At 44.5% G+C, this 21019-nt stretch overlaps 1 protein-coding gene across 1 annotated transcript in view; it reads right to left on the reverse strand.

Moving 5' to 3' along the window:
• Positions 1-521: 521 nt before the first annotated feature.
• DNAJC18 (DnaJ heat shock protein family (Hsp40) member C18) overlaps positions 522-21019 on the reverse strand; it is a 30342-nt gene continuing 9844 nt past the window's right edge. Inside the window, exons 4-8 of the mRNA XM_012473659.2 lie at positions 17939-18124; positions 16762-16871; positions 14547-14656; positions 11867-12039; positions 522-4630 (exon numbers count right to left, since the gene is read on the reverse strand). Coding sequence (XP_012329082.1) covers positions 4506-4630; positions 11867-12039; positions 14547-14656; positions 16762-16871; positions 17939-18124 — 704 coding nt within the window. The 3' untranslated portion in view covers positions 522-4505. The remainder of the gene's footprint in view (positions 4631-11866; positions 12040-14546; positions 14657-16761; positions 16872-17938; positions 18125-21019) is intronic.

A 21019-nucleotide genomic window follows, 5' to 3' on the forward strand; every position in this document is an offset into this window, starting at 1 on the left:
ATTACGGGCTTGAGCCACCACACCCGGCCTATTTTTTTCTTTTTTAAATATATATTTTTTCTTTTTTAGAGACAGGTTTCACCATGTTGGCCAGGATAGTCTCTTATCTCTTGACCTTGTGATCCACCCACCTCAGCCTCTCAAAGTGCTGGGATTACAGGCATGAGCCACTGCGCCTGGCCCATTTACTACATTTTTAAATCAATACTTTCCTAAATATGGGCCACTAGGAACAGAGCCAGCAAGGAACTGGGATAACACCTGAATTTCTGATGCTAAGTGTAGTTTTTATCTGTCTATTGGCTGTGATATACTGCAACTGCTGTTATCTGATAGAAAATGTGGAACTGATGATGCCAACAATGCTATCTACTATTCCAAATGCAAATAATCCCACTGATGGGTGAGGGAAGACTGGGGCAGATGCCAACAGCTTCTCTAGTCCAAAGTGGCTCCAAGGGAGTCAGGCAGTGGCCAAGGATGCCATGGGCAAAGGTAAAAGAACCAAGGAAAAATAGCCATTCTTTTTATATAAAATTGTTTAATGTTTTTCTTTGTTAAAATACACTCAATCCAGATGTAGTGGATCAGGTGACCAGATTTTTTCAAGATTCTTAGTCCACCAGGAGCTGATTCCATTTGTGTCATCCCTACTCTGGTCACAGAACATCCACATCTTTAATTCCAAATACTGAGCGTGATGTAAATGATATACTCAGTATCTAACACATGGGTATATACTTAATTGGTGCATCACATATCAACAGTGCAGCCTCAAGAAAAAAAAGATGTTTTCTAACTTGGGCCTTTCCAAAAATAAATATGTTAGGACACTAAACTTACACCTTAAATGAGGCCGGAATAAATATGAATGAAGTGCAAACTCCTGTGAGGAGCAGTGCATGCAGACAATGAACTTGCATGTGTGGTGTGGCCAGTTGGAACAGAAGCCACCGGAATCACACAGTGCCTCCTCACAAAGCCCAGCCTGAGTATGAGGAGGAAAAAGAATGACGCATAGCTTGGCCAGGCTGCTGGACCCCATGTTCCAGTGGCATCTGGAGTTCACTGTATTTTTTTCTTTTTCCTTTTTTGAGGCAGAGTCTTCGTCTGTCGCCCAGGCTGGAGTGCAGTGGCGCGATCTCTGCTCACTGCAACCTCCGCCTCCCAGGCTCAAGTGATTCTCCAGCCTCAGCCTCCCAAGTAGCTGAGATTACAGGTGCCTGCTACAATGCCTGGCTAATTTCTATATTTTTAGTAGAGATGGGGTTTCACCATGTTTGCCAGGCTGGTCTCAAACTCCTGACCTCAAATGATGTGCCCTCCTTGGCCTCCCAAAGTGCTGGGATTACAGGCGTGAGCCACTGCGCCTGGCCAGTTCACTGTATTTTCTAATAGTTTTCAACAGAAAGCAGAGAAGTGGCGTTTTCTTATTGGTCACTACTCATGGGATGTGAGGCCTGGAGCTGATCAAGGAAGCTTACATATTTTCTGGCTTGTGCAGATGAACCCTAGGGTTGCTAATCTGGGGACATGGATTCCTTCAAGCTCTTTGTGTTGAGAAGGATTTTCATCCTCCTTTTCTCACTGCTGATCATGTGGTAGAGAGCACCTTCATTTGAATAAGAGCTTCAGTTTCTGCCTGAGCCTCAAGCCCTATTTCTGAGCCCTGCTCCCATCATACACGTCGCCAATCTGCAGTAATGCTCAAAGAAACAGTCTAGAGCTGGGTGCCAAGCTCTGACAGCAAGAATAAGCCCTACCTAGAGTTTATGTATGATCAGGAGATCTTCCAAAGGATGTAGGCAAGAGGAAAAAGCTTATTTTACCACCATGCAGACAACCCATCTAAAATATAACCCAGGAAATTATAGTTTAACAATATTCTGGATAGTATCAAATAGATTAAACTATCCTTCAACCAAAAGCAAATACAGTTCCCTGGAGGAAAAACAGATGTGAATGTGTGGTCTATTGGTAATAAAACAGTACCATCACTGCTATAAAAACAGACAACCAGTGTGTCATTTAATGGAGTTAGTTACTATTGCCTGTATTTAGTATCATCACAGATTACTCATCACTGCCATGAAGTCCATAAAATATGTGACTACTTGATTCTTGGGCATTTAGAACAGGGTCTTTTAACCTGTCAAGTTAGTTTCATTATGGCCAAATTTCTAGCAGAGGTTGGGGATGGGGAGAGGAGAGTTTTGATTTTTGTGTATATAGGCGAACTTTCCATAAGCCTATTTGGCTCATGGGCACATTTTACAATATAACTTCCCTTAGTTACTCAGAGGGGATCAAGAAGGGCCCCCCAAACCAGGAGGACAGACCTACTAGGGCAGCAAAATCTGGCTATTTCTAGAAATGCACCTTCTCCCTACAACTGAGCAGTTGTCTCTTGCAAGCCACTAAAGCCCTCAATCTTTACCTATGAACCCATCTCCTGACTCTGGAATGCATACAGAGGCATGGTAGGGAACAGCTGTTCCGCTGCTGATGAGTCATGCTAGGCACGTCTGTGTAAATCGTGGCCATGCATTGGGATGAAGAAACTTTACTTTGGAGATGTTTTAATGTAGACTCCTTTTTTTTGTTTGTTTTGAGATGGAGTCTCACTCTGTCACCCAGGCTGGAGTGCAGCGGTGTGATCTCAGCTCACTGCAACCTCTGCCTTGCAGATTGCAGCAATTCTTGTGCCTTACTTAGCCTCCCATGTAGCTGGGACTACAGGTGTGCACCACCATGCCTGGCTAATTTTTGTTTTATCAGTAGAGATGAGGTTTCACCATGTTAGCCAGGCTGGTCTTGAACTCCTAACCTCAGGTGATCCACCTGCCTCAGCCTCCCAAAGTACTGGGATTACAGGCATGAGCAACTGTACCCAGCTGACTCTCTGGCAGAAACTTTTCCTCCAATCTGAAGGAAGCATGGAGTGTAGGCTACAGTCACCTAATGATCCTTCCAGGTTCAGAGTCATGATAATCCAGGCAGCTCAGCTCCACAGGAAGGCCCAGAACCACACAGCCCAGGCAGTGACTAAATTCTTCCTTGTCACCAGTGGGAAGGCTGCCTGCCTGTGAGGAACCTCTTATTTTGTGTACAGAATTTATGTTAGACAGGGTCCTACTTCCTAAAGAGCAGCAAGGACGTTGCCCTGAATGGATGCAGGATTGTCACAGAAAGGATGTGGGGTCACAGGGGTAGGGTGCACAGAGGCATCCTCAGGAAAGGTTCTGCTTTGCCAGTCTGGCTAGAAACCTGAGACATAAGGATGCTCTCTCCCACTTTCTACTTGACGCTCAGCCTATCATCTAGCTCTGCCACTACCAGCTGTATGACCCAGGTCAACCATTCATCCTCTCTGGGCCAATGTTCTCATTCATAGAACCAGGGATAATACATCTACTTCAGAGTTGTGAGGAGGTTTAAGTAAGAAAATATGTGTGAGAGCCCCTGCTTTATAGTGAGCACTCATTAAATGTTGAATGTATGAAAAGCATCTCAAATCACAAACTATAGAACACTGGGTTAAACAAAGTGGCTGCTGGGGCCAATGCTAGACCCCCATATCCAGGAAGAGAGGGTCTGTCCCCTCTATCTCTAAGCTTGAGCAAACAGCCTGGAGAGCTGGCAATGCCTCCTCCTGGGTCTGCCCATCTGCCTCTGTGGCATGTAGGAACTCAGCCCAAGTGCAATGACACCAATGCTGATACTGAGTGGAAATGACTGAAGGGACATTCTCTGGGTTCTATGATGGACTGATGGACTAGGGAGGCTGCATAGAGGAGCTGAGGCTCAGTCTTGCATTATACCTTCACCCCAACCTTGCCTCCTGATGCTGCTTAGTAGTTTTAATTTCTGGACCCTCTAAAAGAGAGAGGGTTAAGGAAATAAAGGAGCCTCAAATCAGGCAGTTTGCTAATGCTACTAACTGAGCAGAGATTGGAATATTAGAAAACTATTGACTACGATTGTTTAAATTTCTCCATATTCCCTTAGAAAATAGAAAGCTGGGCAGGAACAGGTTCCAAAGGCTAAATCTTGGCAGAAGATAATGACTCTAATGAAGGGAGAGGTATAATTCTTGGTGGACAGTGTAAATAACTAATATTAAGCTTTGGCTAAGCTTAGGAATGCCTGGGTCTTCAGGCCTCACTGAAGAAGAGAAGAAGAAAGAAAACACGGATCTGCTCTGGGATGCCCTGAACTACATTCACAGAGGCAGCATGGGCATGGAGCAGGGAGACGGAATCCAGTGCTTTGCCATTCACTTAGCTTAGATGAACTGCTCCTGGCCCCCGGAGCCACTCCCCAGGAAGGATTCTGTGAAGACACGTCTGGCTCTCGTGCCCATGCTCCTGCCACTCTGCCCAACCAATGAAGTTAGCAAATAATAAAGTGTTCATCATTTCCTAATTTTGTATTATAAAATGGAATCAGGAACATAAATAGGAACAAGTAGCAAAACCCCAGCCCTGCGTAGGGCCATTATCCTCTCAGCCACCTCTGCGTAGGCCAATAAGTTTGGAAAGTTTCTCACAGTTTTCAAGTTTCAGCGACTCTGCTTTCTGTTTCAATCGTTCATCTCTGTATAATCCTGCCAAATTTGTCAACTCTGACTCTGAAAGATAAAAGAGGTAACCAGTTCATCAAGAGTTGAACTCCTGTGTTTCATTTCAACATTTCTGGAGTCAAAGCTCCTTTTACTTCATTTCATGCTTTTTCTTTCAATTAAATCTAAGAAACATTTACTCATTTATTCACAAAACATGTCTTAGGCACTAGACCAGGTGCTGAGGATTAAAGGGCATCTGTGAGCCTGCAGTCCAACAGTATCTGTGCTCTCTTATAAAAGCGCTGGACTTAGTTCTTACCAAGAAAACATTTGGCACCAGACTTAGGAAACCTGCGTGTGTGCAGTGAGACTGCCCCCCAGCCTCCTACCAACGGGATTCCAATGGCATGTGGGAGAGAATGGAGTCCAGTGGCCTATTCCTGTCATCTGAAATAGACAGCTGCTTTATTCTTCCCCTGCACTGCTGCATCATAACTCACATGTGCGAAGGGACACAGAGCCTACTGCTGTCGGGTGTGTGTCTACAGAAGGCCAGAGCGCTACCAGTGTTCATTCCCTCACCACACGTGGGGTCCCTAACTCAAAGGCCAAAGGCAGCTGGGCTTTTTTAAAAGTTGAATCATCTGGATCGGGTAACCTTTGTCTCCTTGACTAAATGAATTTCATTTTCTCTTCATGGTGGAGAAGGTCATTCTATTTTTAACCAGAATATAATCTCTGCTATGTCTCCCGACGCAATGGTGGTTTGGCTGCCTCTATTTTTTATTCTTTTGTGAGGTTCAGACATTCTCAGGGAGGATTGCCTGAAAACACCTTCAGAGACGTATTGCATATTATTAGCAGGATGGCATGCTTGGATGTGGTGTGTGGCTTCTGAAAGCCTCCAATAGCAGGCAGCTACTCAATGTTTAAAGGACCAGACTTGTGAAAATGCTATTTTAATCGTTTTGAAATATGCCTATCCATTCTCTTAATCATCTTGCTGACAGATTTTGTTTTTCTTGGTGGAACGAATGACACCTGTCTGATTAATCAGCAAACTGCCTGGAAACAGGAATTATTATTTAGCCAGGGGGAACAATGGGCATTGCTTTCTGATAAGTTTCTATCAACACAAAACACTCTGGCATTTCTGCTCACAATGATGCTATTTACCCCAAGTAAGGCCCAAAGTGCAGATAAAGTGCAGGACTCCAGGGTGAGGGGTGGATATGCATAAAAAAAATCTCCCTCTACAATGGAGGCTGCACAGCCTGGGCTCTAGCCCAACAGTGGCTTGGCAAGCACTAGGTCTCCCAGGCTCCAGAACAATGTGCTCTCCCCGCGCGGTGAGGGTGCCTGCAGCGCCTGCTAGCCAGGGCTTGCCTTGGCACAGTCACCCTTGCAGGTGATGGGGCTCCATGGAGGATCATGGGTCGTATCCAAATGAAAGCTCTCTCTGCTCCTGCATGCTGCCCAGGGCTCGGCACTAACTCCAGTCTTGGGCTTCTTTGGCATGTGGGTAACATCTGCCCAGGAGGCCTCTGTGAAGTCAGTCTATGCCTTCAGTCCTCTAGAGTCACAGTTACACCAGTATTGAAACAGATTCTGTGGTTTTGCTTTTCCTTGAAATGATTTCCTTAGGTTTTACATTTGCCCAGCTTTTCTAAATGCCTCGTTCCCTGAAATCTTGCTCCAGGAAACATTAAGGGCTAGTGACTCTGTATTTTCTACATTGAAGGCCACTTCAACAAGCTGATGAAAGATAACTGCTTTTCTCAAAATATCACGTTGCTTTTCATAAAGCTCATGAAACCAGGTCAGAGACCCCTGCTCCAGAGCAATGACCTTGTACAAGGTCAGTGTTTCAAGGAACCATGTCCCACATCCCCAATACCAAGGTTAGAGCAACTTCTCTTCAAACTGCCAGTGAATCCTTTCATCCTTCAATGAGCAAAGGGTCAACTTGAAGAATATGCTACTTTTGACAAATTCTGTTAATATTCAATAACTTCCAAGTAATTAAAAAAAATTTTTGAGAGTAGCAGGTTCAAGAGAATACCTTTTCTTCTTAGCAGAAGGTTCCCCTTCCTCTGAATGCCACTGTAACTGATGGACAGAGCATTGAACCTTAAAGATAACTGACTCAGGCACATTGCCAAGAGAAGCCAGACCCAGACCCTTTCCCAAGAACACACTGCACAAGAGCCCAGATTGGAGTCTTGACAGCTGAAAGACTGCAACAGATCTCAACTATCCTCAAGATCCAGCCCCATGAGACGGTGCTGCATCCAGTCTACAGTGCAAAGCCAGGTAAAGCCAGGACTCCACCAGAAATCAGGCACTCTCTTTCTTTTTTTTTTTTTCTTCTAAAAAAAGAAAGAAAGAAAGAAAGAAATCAGGCACTTTCTATATGCCTGATACTGTGCTAAGGGTTACACCCATACCATCTTCTATAATCCACACAACCTTTCCAGGAGGAAGTGGAATCTATCCCCATTTCAAAGCCTAAGCTTCTACCCACTAGGTTATCCTGCTCAAGGGCATGGAAGGAAGTGCTGCTCTGCCAGTCCAGGCCAGAAGCTCAGCTTAGCTCGGCTAGGCCAAGAGGCGGTTCCTACCTCCTACTTTTGTCCAGCTCAGCCTAGTGGCGTAGCCACTTGCCCTGGCATCAGTTTTATTATCTAGATGCAGCTGTGAAGAAGTAAACAGGACAATGAGTGTTTATAGTAAGGGATTACTCATAAAAGTTCATCCAGATTGGCCGGGTGCAGTGGCTCACGCCTGTAATCCCAGCACTTTGGGAGGCGGAGGTGGGCAGATTACCTGAGGTCAGGAGTTTGAGACCAGCCTGGCCAACATGGTGAAAACCTGTTTCTACTAAAAAACTACAAAAATTAGCCAGGCGTGGTGATGGGCGCCTGTAATCCCAGGTACCTGGGAGGCTGAGGCAGGAGAATCGCTTGAACCCAGGAGGAGAGGTTACAGTGAGACAAGATCGCACGATTGCATTCCAGCCTGGGTGACAGAGCAAAACTCCGTCTTTAAAAAAAAAAAAAGGTTACCCAGATTAAGCATTCTAAGGAAGAGCAGAGAAAATAAATGAACCAAAGCTTTAAAAAGTCAATGGCTAACCTTGCTAAAAACAGTTTGCATTTGGTATTTTGCCAAGAGTGAACTTTGTTCTCAAGTGGGTTTATTTTTACAACCTCCAAGTGCTAAATTTAACCTTGCTGGCTGCACTTGCTGCTGGATTCAGAGGGCAGATGCTGCTTGTTCTCAAATGGCACTTCGGTTGTGTGGAGGCTCTGCACAGCCACTGTACTTAAATGCCAGAAATAGATTTTTAAGGGGTGTATGCTGATAGCCCCCATTTGGAACTTGTAGGTACACACATCATACTTACTCACTGGATTTATTTTTATTTATTTATTTTTGAGTTGGAGTCTTGTTCTGTCACCCAGGTTGAAGTGCAGTGGTGCGATCTTGGCTCACTGCAACCTCCACCTTCTGGGTTCAAGCGATTCTCCTGCTTTAGCCTCCAGAGTAGCTGGGACTACAGGCATGTGCCACCATGCCCAGCTAATTTTTGTATTTTTAGTAGAGATGGGGTTTCTCCATGTCGGTCAGGCTGGTCTCAAACTGTCATCCTCAGGTGATCTGCCCACCTAGGCCTCCCAAAGTGCTGGGATTGCAGACATGAGCCAGCGTGGGCAATTTTTGTATTTTTATTTTTATGCCAATTTTTGATCAATTTTTGTATTTTTAGTAGAGGCAGGATTTCGCCATGGCTGGTCTCGATCTCCTGACCTCAGGTGATCCACCCACTTCAGCCTCCCTAAGTGCTGGGATTACAGGCATGAGCCACCGTGCTTGGGCACTCACTAGATTTTTATTTATACCTGGAGAATGCCAAAACTCTGAACTAGGTCTCATGAGGATGGGGACAAAAGCTTAGAAATGACCTTTGGTGCAATCCTTACCATGAGCTCTTTGCATAATTCCAGCATCTTACTGCCACAGAGGAAGATGTGGGGCAGGGGGGTGTTTGAAGAATGTGAAATGCAGATTTTCATCCAGTTCTTGCAGAAAGCAACAAAGTCAAAGCCCTCCCAGGACCCAGACAATGGGGACTTTCAGGACATACACTGGCTTTCACCTGATTTGGATCCATGTATATACTGCCTTTTTTATTGAGAGAGGCTCTCCCTCTGTGGCCCAGGCTGGAGTACAGTGGAGTGATCACAGCTCACTGCAGGCTGAACCTCCCAAGCTGGACCTCCTGAGTAGCAGGAACCACAGGCATGTGCTGCCACACCTGGCTTACTTTATTTATTTATTTGAGATGGAGTCTCACTCGGTTGCCCAGGCTGGAGCGCAGTGGCGTGATCTCAGCTCACTGCAACCTCCACCTCCCAGAGTAGCTGGGAATACAGGCACGTGCCACCAAGTCTGGCTAATTTTTTGTATTTTTAGTAGAGATGAGGTTTTACTATGTTAGCCAAGATGGTCTCAATCTCCTGACCTCGTGATCTGCCTACCTCGGCCTTCCAAAGTGCTGGGATTACAGGCGTGAGCCACCATACCTGGCCACACCTGGCTTATTTTTGTACTTTTTCTAGAGATAGGATTTCGCTATGTTGCCCAGTTGGTCTTGAACTCCTGGACTCAAGTGATCCTTTTGCCTCGGCCTCGGCTTCCCAAAGTGCTAGGACTATAGGCATGAGCTACCATGCCTGGCCTATATACTGCCTTTTAGTATAAGGTCTTTTTTTTTTTTCTTTTTTTTGAGACACAGTCTCACTCTGTCACCAGGCGCCAGGCTGGAGTGCAGTGGTGTGACCTCGGCTCATTGCAACCTCTGCCTCCTGGGTTCAAGCAATTCTTCTGCCTCAGCCTCCCGAGTAGCTGGGACTACAGGAGCATGCCACAACGCCCAGCTAATTTTTTTGTATTTTTAGTAGAGACGGGGTTTCACCATGTTGGCCAGGATGGTCTCGATCTCTTGACCTCGTGATCCGCCCGCCTCGGCCTCCCAAAGTGCTGGGATTACAGGTGTGAGCCACCGCGCCCGGCCTAGTATAAGGTCTTTATCCTGCTCCAAAATTCTTTCCTGATTTTTGATTCTTTTTTTTTTTTTTTGAGATGGAGTTTCACTCTTATTACCCAGGTTGGAGTGCAATGGTGCGATCTCGGCTCACCGCAACCTCCGCCTCCCGGGTTCAGGCAATTCTCCTGCCTCAGCCTCCTGAGTAGCTGGGATTACAGGCACGCACCACCGTGCCCAGCTAATTTTTTGTATTTTTAGTAGAGACGGGGTTTCACCATGTTGACCAGGATGGTCTCGATCTCTTGACCTCGTGATCTGCCCGCCTCGGCCTCCCAAAGTGCTGGGATTACAGGCATGAGCCACCGTGCCCAGCTGATTTTTGATTCTTATAAAATCTAATTTAGATATGGGGTAGGGTATTTCCTGAAACCTCAGTGTTTTTCAATAAAAATGGAATTTTCTCCTCCTGTTTAATTTCCTCTTATATCCCAGAGTCATTGCTCACCAACTTCCTAATGCACCTTGAGAAAACAGTGGGTCTTTGCCCTACAGAAATAGGGGTCAGAGACCAGGTCAATAAGGATTGAGCTAGGACACTAACCCTGCTGTTATTCACAATCCTCAGCATTTTCATTGTTTTCTACTCCTGAGAATCCTCTCTTCAAAAGACATTTGTCGAGCACCTGTTCTGAAGCGAGGGCTGTGCCAGGGCCCTGGGACACAAAATTAGTAAGACCAAGTTCTTATTCCCAGAGAGCTCATAGTCTCTCAGGGGAGACTGACATATATCTCTGGAACTCTAACACTGTGCGATCGGTTCTATGTTAGCAGGCTGAACAAAGTGCTTTAAGAACACAGAGGAAGGAGAGCTTAACTTGAGGGCGGGGTTGGGAGTGTGTGATGGTCACTGAGGGCTTAGCAGCACTGTGACCCAAGAGCTAATTTTATCAGATACCATTAGGTATTTTGCACTACTAGGTAATAAGGCTTTAGATGAGTTAGAATTTGCTTTTTAAACATGAGCCAACACTTCAGTGAAAAGGGTAGCTCCTGAGAAATAAAAAAGAAAATAAAAATAATTAACCAAAACCAAATTTTAGAAGATACGGTCATTAATGGGGTGTGTGTGTATGTGTATGTGTGTGTGTGTAGAATTCAAGTGGAACCAAAGGTGAAGCTGCTGACTGAGACAGGGCTACCCCTGCTGCAGACACTCCTTAGTAATACTTGCTGAAGCTGCAAGCCGTGGCAGATGCATCATGCCCACTGTCTCCAGAGAGGGAAATAGCGGAAAGGCCTGCCACACCCACCCCTACTAAAGGGGCAGACCAAGGGGGTCGCTTTTGTTCTGTGTGGCCACAACCTGCTGGATATGAGGGTAAGGGACATCTCATTCAATACCAGAAACCTCTAAACCTTTGTTGTGGCTCAAAGAGTTAGGCTGGCTCAGGGCTGGACGTGGTGGTTCATGCCTGTAATCTCAGCACTTTGGGAGGCTGAGGCGAGTGGATCACAATGTCAAGAGATCGAGATCATCCTGGCCACTATGGTGAAACCCCGTCTCTACTAAAAATACAAAAATTAGCTGGGCATGGTGGCACACGCCTGTAATCCCAGCTACTGGGGAGGCTGAGGCAGGATAATCGCTTGAACCCGGGAGGTGGAGATTGCAGTGAGCCGAGATCACGCCACTGCACTCCACTGCACAAAAAAACAAAACAAAACAAAACAAGTTAGGCTGGCTCAATCAGATTTCCCTCTGGGGAGTGTGGAATTGGGAAACTGTAGGCCAAATCAGCGAGCACCAAGAACTTACAGAGGTGTGTGCTGCGGAAAGGGGCACTGACTGGCGAGGCTGGGGAATTTGAGAGAGTGACAAGGAGGCTGGCAACCATAGTAAACCATGGCAAACAAGGTTATGAAGAAGGGAAGTGGGAAGAAAGAAAGGAAGGCAGCTGGTGGGGAGAGGAGAAGGGGCACATGGGCAGAGAGAGGTAGAGACGCAAAGAGAGACAGACATACAAACAGGTGACTAGCGCCACCTAAATTCCTAAGATTTCCAAGTCCTGGCCACATGCATCCTGTCAATAAATTTCCCCCCACTTTTTTGTAGTATCCTGAATGGTTTGTCTTTTGACTCTGTTCACATAAACATGTGTAGCCCCAAACAAGAGAGGAGGGATCAGGAGGCTGGGGGTGCCTCCTGCTGGGAACCACGGCCACCAACTAATGCCCCTTTTACAGCATCTTACTTTGTTGTTTCTCCTTCCAACAATTCGTCTGGATATAATCAATGTAATCCTTCTCTATTGTCTTCTCCAGGTCATGCAGAGAAGCTCCTCTGTAGGCCTTGTCAAAGTTTTTATCCACAAAGTAAGGCACCTGCAGGTTCTGAGTTTCTCTAGAAATGGTGTAGCCCAAGGTCCTGAAACAAGGAGAGAGAGAGAGGCTCATGTGAGCTCGTAATATTTGGGAATATTACTCTTAGCAGTAGCCTCGTAGATATCATCGTCATCATCATCATCATCATCATCATCTGTTCATAGAGCAGAGGCAGATATCATTTTCTAATGTACCCAATACTATTTCCCTTGCAAAGTTGTAAATATAACATCATCATAATTGGTATTACATGAGCACGTTCATACTATGAATTCAGCTTCAGCATAAATGGTGTATTCTCTTAAAGGACTCACTTCTCTTATACTGCTCTCTGTCCTAAAAGGAGAATGCTGAATGCTTTAAAAAAACAATTTTTATGTTGTGTAGGATCTAGTATGGTACCTGACAGAGTAGGCTATTAGAAATGCTGGTTGAATGAACTGATTATGTTATATAGCAAATTATTTACAAAAAAACAGATAGCTCGCACCAACCTAGAAGCAATATTTCGGACATGATAAGAAGTACTTTGCATGAAGCTGCTAACTGAGAACTGCAAGAAACTCAGATAAAAGATTTCAATGATGCTTCAGAGCTAACTCTCTGTGGGTCCAAGGCATCCAGTGGTATCTGGTGCTCAGCAACATTAAGAGTACTGAGCTGATTAAATTCTAACCATAAGGAAGTATAGAAAGGACCTCAAACTCAAGTTAAAACAATGTGACAGCAATGTGCAAAACCCAAGCTGGTTTTCTTCAAACTGGACAAATTATACCTTAAAGGGGCTATATTTTATTTGACTTTTCCCTGGCCCTCACTTTTGATCCTCTCTACTTAGAGTAAGAGCTGAGGCCATGACTGCTCTCCCCTCATTCTAGGGAGGGGTTTACAGAGCAGGTCCGTGCTTACCCTGCTGGCCTCACAAGAAAGAAAGCTGAAGTACCATATGGAAAAACAAGAAAAGTTGGGAAACAGAGGGAATCAGGCCAGTGTGACACGAGGGCAAAAACCTCTCTCTGAAGGCCGGGCACAGTGGCTCATGAGTGTAATCCCAGCACTTTGGGAGGCTGAGATGGGTGGATTACTTGAGGCCAGGAGTTCGAGACCAGTCTGGCCAAAATGATGAAACCCAGTCTCTACTAAAAAATACAAAAATTAGCCAGGCATGGCAGTGCACACTTACAATCCCAGCTACTAAGGAGGCTGAGGCATGAGAATCGCTTGAACCTGGGAGAAGGAGATTACAGTGAGCCACGATTGCACCATTGCACTCCAGCCTGGGAGCCTGGGTGACAGAGCAAGACTGCCTCAAAAACAAAAACAAAAAACCTCTCTCTGAGCCTCAGCTTTACTCTCTGTAAAAGGAAAATACTGGCTGGGCACAATGGCTCACGCCTGTAATCCCAGCACTTTGGGAGGCCGAGGTGGGTAGATCACCTGACTTCAGGAGTCTGAGACCAGCTGGCCAACATAGTGAAACCCTGTCTCTACTAAAATATAAAAATTAGCCGGGTGTGGTGGCATGCACTGCCTATTATCCCAGCTACTCAGGAGGCTGAGGCACAAGAATTGCTTGAACTGGGGAGGTTGAGGTTGAAGTGAGCCCAGATTGCACCACTGCACTCCAGCCTGGGTGACACAGTGAGATTCTGTCTCAAAAAACAACAACAAAAAAAGGAAAATACTGACTTGGATTGACCTGGAATGACAGTCTTCAGTCTACAGTCATCACTCACAAAGACTCTTCCTGTTACATATTGTCTAATAAATTCTACTTTTGAAAGGTTTTTTCCACTAAACTATAATAATGAGTAACAACTTATTATTCATTATTAACAAAAAAGATAATCTAGTGATTCTCAAACTTCAGTGTGGACCAGAATCATCTGGAGAGTTTGTTAAAACTCAGGCCTCTGGTCCTACCCCCAGAGCTTCTAATTCAATGGATATGGAGGGCCCTAGAATCTGCCTTTCTAACATGTTGCCTGCTGATGCTGATGATGGCTGGTCTGGGGACCAAACCTTGGGAACTGAATCAACTGAAAGAATTAATTGAAGAAATTTTTAAAAATTCTATCAGAGTTTATAATCTGTATGCCATAGGCATTACAATGAATTTCTGTATTTTAAGCAAAACAAATAAATTGAAAATAATCACTTGATCCTAGTTATTAATACCATGCTCTGAGACCCACAGGGTCCAGCAATCCTATCAGCAGCTCAATGGTCTTTCTAACTCTACCATGATGTGATAATGAGTTCATCTAAACCTTCAATTCTACTGAACCTTCAAAAACCAGTTACTGCTGTTCTACAGTCGACCAGATGGTGTCACTATAGAACAAAACAATCTATTTCGTGAGGCACACAGGAGACTGCTTCAGTATTTTTGAGTCTCAGCACCATTACTACCCAGCTGTTCCTTTAAACAACAAATCGGTGTTTTCTACAGCAAAAGGTGAAATGAAATGTTAGTAATTTAGCAGCAAAACTTTCAAGTCTTTCACCCCCAGACTGTTACTGAGAAAGATTTAGAAATATCAGACTTACGATTTATAGAATAGACTATATGGGGGATTAGTAGCCAGCAGCTGAGTAATGACAGATATAATCACAATCACAAGAACTGGAAGTAGCTGAATAAATGCAGAATACGTAGTCTAAAAAAGAAAACAATACTTGCTGTAAGTGTTCTTCATCAATATAAAGCTTACTGAAAATAAGACAGAGGTCCCAAAGAAAATAACAAGTCACCAACACATTGCCCAGGAGGATCCACAAAGCCCCAGGCTTTTAGGGGAAGGCTCTACTCTCAGCTGAGAAGCACAGTTTGGCCACTCCTAATCAGAAAATTCAAAATTGAAAACGCTCCAAAATCTAAAACTTTTTGAGTGCCAGCATGACACTCAAAGGAAATGCTCATTGCTTTTTTTTTTTTTTTTTTTTTTGAGACATGGTCTTGCTCTGTCACCAGGCTAGAGTACAGAGGTACAAACATGGCTTACTACAGCCTTGACCTCCTGGGTTCTGATGATTCTCTCGCCTCAGCCTCCTGAGAAGCTCGGACCACAGGTGCACATCACTGTGTCCAGCTAATTTTTTTTTTTTTGAGATGGAGTTTCACTCTTATTGCCAAGGCTGTAGTGCAATGGTGCGATCTCAGCTCACTGCAACCTCCTCCTCCTGGGTTCAAGTGATTCTCCTGCCTCAGCCTCCCAATATCTGGGATTACAGGCATGTACCACCACACCTGGCTAAATTTTGTATTTTTAGTAGAGACAGGGTTTCTCCATGTTGGTCAGGCTGGTCTCAAACCCCTGAACTCAGTTGATCCACCTGCCTCGGCCTCCCAGTGTTAGGATTACAGGCATGAGCCACCATGCCTGGCCTAATTTTAAAATTTTTGTAGAGACAAGGTTTTGCCATGTTGCCCAGGCTAGTCTTGAACTCCTGGGCTCAAGCAGTCTTCCTACCATAGTCTCCCAAAGTGTTAGGATTACAGGTGTGAGCCACTGCACCCAGCCTCAGATTTTCAGATTAGGAATGCTCAACTGTTTAATGGTATAATGCAAATATTCCAAAATCTAAAAAAAAAAAAATCTGAAATCTGAAATACTACTGGTCCCATTTACTTCAGATAACGGATACTCAGTCTACACCAAATAACCTTCATTCTCTCTGCTGAGCAGGCTGAAGGAGGCCCAACAACAACCTGGACTGACACTCAGTAATCCCCCTGCAGTGCCCATTTATAAGACCAATGAAGCAGACATCTCTAGGTCAATCTGCCCAGACTGTGTCTCTTATAGGAGTGGGGCTCCAGGAGCCAGATTAGCATTATGCAACTCTGTCACTTGGCTACAGCTGGTTGGACTGGGGAGACATCTAACTCTGGCAGAGATAATCACATTTTCTCTCCTAGGAATTTGGGGTTGAGACTCATCACCCTTCATTTCTGGGTCATCACTTTAAGGAAGAACACACACTCTCAGGCACTGTAGACTAGCTATTTGCAAGGAGAAGTAGAATAAGCAAAGCTGCTCTGTGAAAAAACAGAGGCAGAGTGGCAGGAAAACTGGAGACAATCTGGCCCCAGAGAGTCCTGCAGAGCACAGCTGCTTGGGAGCCTGACAGTTCCTTGTTCCTGTCTGTCATGAGGCCCAGCTGTGCTTCTTGTCCTTTGATCCCTTACCTTAAACCCCCTTTAGTTCTAAATAGTTTGAAGAAGGTTCCTATTTTCTGCAGCCAAGAAAACTTTGAGGCCGGCGCAGTGGCTCATGCCTTTAATCCCAGCACTTTGGGTGGCCAAGACATGAGGCATGAGTTCGAGACCAGCCTGGGAAACATGGTGAAAAAATTAGCTGGGTATGGTGGCACACAACTATAGTCCCAGCTACATGAGAAGCTGGGGTGGGAGGATTGCTTGAGCCCTGGAGTTCGAGGCTGCAGTGAGCTATGTTTGTGCTATTGTACTCCAGCCTGGGTGACAGTGAGACCCTCTTTCAAAACAAAAAGAGCCTTGATGAAGTCAGCCCCACAGGGGAGCTGAGACCCTGGGAGAACCACCCAAGAATGGGCAGAAGGAGGGGACGCCATTCTGCCTATTTAGGCCAATTATTCAGGTCTTCTCACCATTGCTTTTGCTTTCCTAAAGCACATCTTAGCAACATATCTCAAGTTCAACTACTAAAACTTGACCATGTACCATCAAGGTTGGCCCAGTACAACTGTTTATGGGCAGCAGCGCTCCTCCCTCCCTACGTACCTGAGGTTTCTCTTCTTCCTCCTCCTTCTGAGTCTGTGTCCTCTCATGTCGGTGCCGTCGGCGGTGATAGTGAGTGTCATCTGTCACATTTGAAAACATATGAATATTTCCTGGAAAAGAAAGAAAACCAAATACTCAGTATGGGATATGGCAAATACTCCTTCCTTGCCTTTTTATTTCTTTCTTGGAGACACAGTTTCACTCTGTTACCCAGGCTGGAGTACAATGGTGTGATCTCGGCTCACTGCAACCTCCGCCTCCTGGGTTTAAGTGAGTCTCCTGCCTCAGCCTCCTGAGTAGTTGGGATTACAGGCACCTGCCACCATGCCTGGCTAATTTTTTTTATTTTTAGTAGAGATGGGGTTTCACCATGTTGGCCAGGCTGGTCTCGAACTCCTGACCTCAAGTGATCCACCGACACTGGCCTCCCAAAATGCTGGTATTACAGGCATGAACCACCATACCTGGCCCTTCCTTGCCTTTTTCAAGGTCCTTGTTCCCAGCTAGGTTGTTAAGGATAGAGTATTGGCCTATTTTACCCAGTAGAAAAAAAATACAGTAAGCAAGCCAAGCGAACCAGCTGGAGCTAAAAGCATGCTGAGCTCTCCTGACTTCATTTAAATAGTCCTTTGCAACTAGTGAGAGAGAACCCCGAAAGGCTAGCAGAGTGAGAGCGTTTGGGCCATGAATCCTATTTGGCATGCTCACGTCTGCTTCCGTGCCCAATAGCACATTGTGTCACTGGTATCTTTTAATAGCAATTCATAAAATTCAATTTACTTCCTGGGCACTAAATTATACCAACTTCCAACTTGCTGGGGGGCACTTTCCAATCTTTTATCTTTGTAAGTGCTATTTTATAATAATAATAATAATAGGCATTTTGTTACTTATTTATAAGGCACTTAAAAGTATCTAATCTTCACAGTGACCCTGTGAAATAGGTATTATTAACAGCCCTATTTTTCAGGAGAGGAAACAGGGTCAGAGAGACTAAATGATTGGTCAAAATTATGCACAGCTGGAGGCTGGAGACTTGCCTCAAACTCCTGCTCAACTGATTCCAAATCCTTGCTGTCTCCATCATACCATCGTCCCTCTATTCAGATTTTCAAACAGGAGCTTGCTGAGAGCCATAAAGAAAGAAATATTTTAAAGATAATTTTGGGATACTAACCTGTAGGAAAATGTCCTCCAAAGAAGACATTGAATAGCTCTTCTGGAGTGATGTCAGCTTCAAAGTCTCTGTAATAATTATAAGGTCTGGCTCGAGGGGCAGTGAAAGTCACCTGTTCATCTCCGTATTCATCATAGCGAAGTCTCTTATCAGGATTGCTCAGGACTGCAAACGCATTTCCTATTGCTGCAACCAACAAGAAGCAGCACATGAGGACACAGTCTGTGCTATGGCTGACAGTGATCACAGCAGCAGTGATGAAGAGCCAAGAGGTGACTCATGCTGGACAACTTTGCAAGGGCCCAAGGAGAGGTGCTTGGGCCTAGAAAGTTCTCCAAAGTGCTTGCCCTTGAGGTTTTCCTTGATTGCTAGAAACAACAACACTGGAATCACAGGAATTAAGAACTACTGCTGAAGTGAGAGTTAACTCCCAATCAACAGTCCTGGAGTCATCCCAGCTGTCCTAGAAGTTAGGATCCCCCCACCTCAGTTTTGGTTCCCAATCACCACAAGTCTCAGACATGTTGGGAAAATGTTCTCTAACTGGCCAGCACTCTCATTCATAAAAACTGGCGAGGCACAGTGGCTCATGCCTATAAAATGAGGCACTTTGGGAAGCTGCAGTGAGCTGAGATCACATCATTGCACTCCAGGCTGGGCAACAGAGCAAGACTCTGTCTCAAGAAAAAAAAAAGTGTTCTTTACTTATTTTTTTTTTCTTTAAGAGTTGGGATATTGCTACATTGCCCAGACTAGTCTCAGATTCCTGGCCTCAAGTGATCCTCCCACCTTGGCCTCCAAAAGTGTTGGGATTACAGGTGTGAGCCACGGCATCTGGCTAAAAATGTGTTCTTATTTCACTTGAGTGCAATAGTTCATGTTAGAAACAGTTTACCCATCAGTAGTGATATTCTAACTTTAGTCAGAAAAATTTCCTAAATTCTCTCCTGAAACAATCTTTTTTTTTTTTTTTTTTTTTTTTTGAGATGCACTGGCTCAATCTTGGCTTACTGCAACCTCCGCCTCCTGGGTTCAAGTGGTTCTCCTGCCTCAGCCTCCTGAGTAGCTGGGACTACAGGTAGCCACCACCACGTCCTGCTAATTTTTCTATTTTTAGTAGAGATGGAGTTTCATCATATTGGCCAGGCTGGTCTCAAACTCCTGACCTTGTGATCTGCCCACCTCGGCCTCCCAAAGTGCTAGGATTACAGGCGTGAGCCACTGCACCCGGCCTCCTGAAACAATCTTAATAAAAATCCTCCTGCATGCCGGGCACGGTGGCTCACACCTGTAATCCCAGCACATTGGGAGTCCGAGGTGGGTAGATCATGAGGTCAGGAGATCGAGACCACCCTGGCCAACATGGTAACCCCGTCTCTACTAAAACTACAAAAATTAGCTGGGAGGGGCGGCACACGCCTGTAGTCCCAGCTACTCAGGAAGCTGAGGCAGGAGAATCACTTGGACCAGGGAGGCGGAGGTTGCAGTGAGCCAAGATTGCGCCACTGCACTCCAGCCTGGTGACAGAGTGAGACTCTATCTCAAAAACCAACACCTGTCCTACTTGATTAAAAACAAAGTCTTTGTCATAATTTTATTTCAGTTTTCTTTAGATAATTATTTTCTGAAATTAAGAAATATATTTCCAATGTCTCAAAAAGGGTTGAAAGGCTGAGTAGTTACATATGTTTACCAGTATGTCTCCTCTCTTTGTACAAATGTGCAAACCTTGCCAAATTTCATTTAAACATAAAATCAGTAGCACCAATCAATAGAAACCTAAAAAAAAAAAGTCTTTTAAGGCATCCCCAACTCCCTACCTGTAATTCAGTCAACACTGTCATAAACACAGTCAGAAAGAGTATTTCTTCATGATTCTTTTACCTGGGGAATTGTTAAATGTTTGCCTTGCCACTCTGTTACCCACAACTCTCTTTATATATACATATGTACGTATATGTTGTAATAAGTATACATTTCTTTTGCTGAACCATTTGAAAGTAGGCCACAGATATTATGACACCTTGCCCCTAAATACCTCAACATATATCTCCCAAGAAGAAAGACATTCTCCTGTGTGATCACAACACCATTATCACAGATAAGAAAATTAACATCAGTCCATTATCATCCAATGCATCCATGCAAGATTCAAGTATTGCTTTTAGTTTTATGTCTCTTTACTTTCTTTTAATCTAAAACTGTCTCCACCTTTTTTGTTTTTCATTATGTTTATTTTTTTGGAAGAACAAATCAGCATTCTTATAGACAGGTTTTCCCTGATCGCCAGAAACAACAACACTGGAATCACAGGAATATGTTTATTTTGTTTTATTGTCTTTTTTTCCCCCAACTGCAACTGTCTTGATTGAGTTATAATGTTTCATACTCTGATTGTTTCCCCATTATTAGATTTAGGTCAAACATTTTGGCGAGAATACCACATAGGTGACAACAACCTTGCACTCAATGGTTTTAGCATTCACTGATGATCTTTGCCTGAAACAATGACTTGGAGTGCAGTGGTTCAATCACGGTTCACTGCAGCCTTGATCTCTGGCTCAAGCAATCCTCCCACTTCAGCCTACCAAAACAATTTTTTTAATTTTTATTTTTAGTAGAGATGAGCTCTCACTATGTTGCCCAGGCTGGTCTCATACTCCTAAGCTCAAGCAATCCTCCTATCTCAGCCTCTCAAAGTGCTGGGGTTTACAGGTGTGGGCCACCATGCCTGGCCAGGTGAAGCTCTTAAGATTTGTACTCATGTGTTGGGTACAAAATATTTTTAAAGAATATATTTCATCTGAGTCACAGCACCAAAAGAAAACTGAAAAAGTTTTTAAAAAATAAAATTAAAAAGAATTTATTTCTTTTTTTATTTTTTTGAGATGGAGTCTCCCTCCCGTCATGCAGGCTGGAGTGTAATGGCATGATCTCAGCGCACTGCAACCTCCACCTCCTGAATTCAAGCGATTTTACTTCCTCAGCCTCCCGAGTAGTTGGGATTACAGGCATGTGCCACCACACCCAGCTGGTTATTGTATTTTTAGTAGAGATGAGGTTTTGCCACGTTGGCCAGGC

The sequence above is a fragment of the Aotus nancymaae genome, unplaced genomic scaffold (genome assembly GCF_030222135.1).
Source record: "Aotus nancymaae isolate 86718 unplaced genomic scaffold, 86718_ANA_hifiasm-v0.15.2.pri h1tg000064l_1, whole genome shotgun sequence".
Classification (NCBI taxonomy): domain Eukaryota; kingdom Metazoa; phylum Chordata; class Mammalia; order Primates; family Aotidae; genus Aotus; species Aotus nancymaae.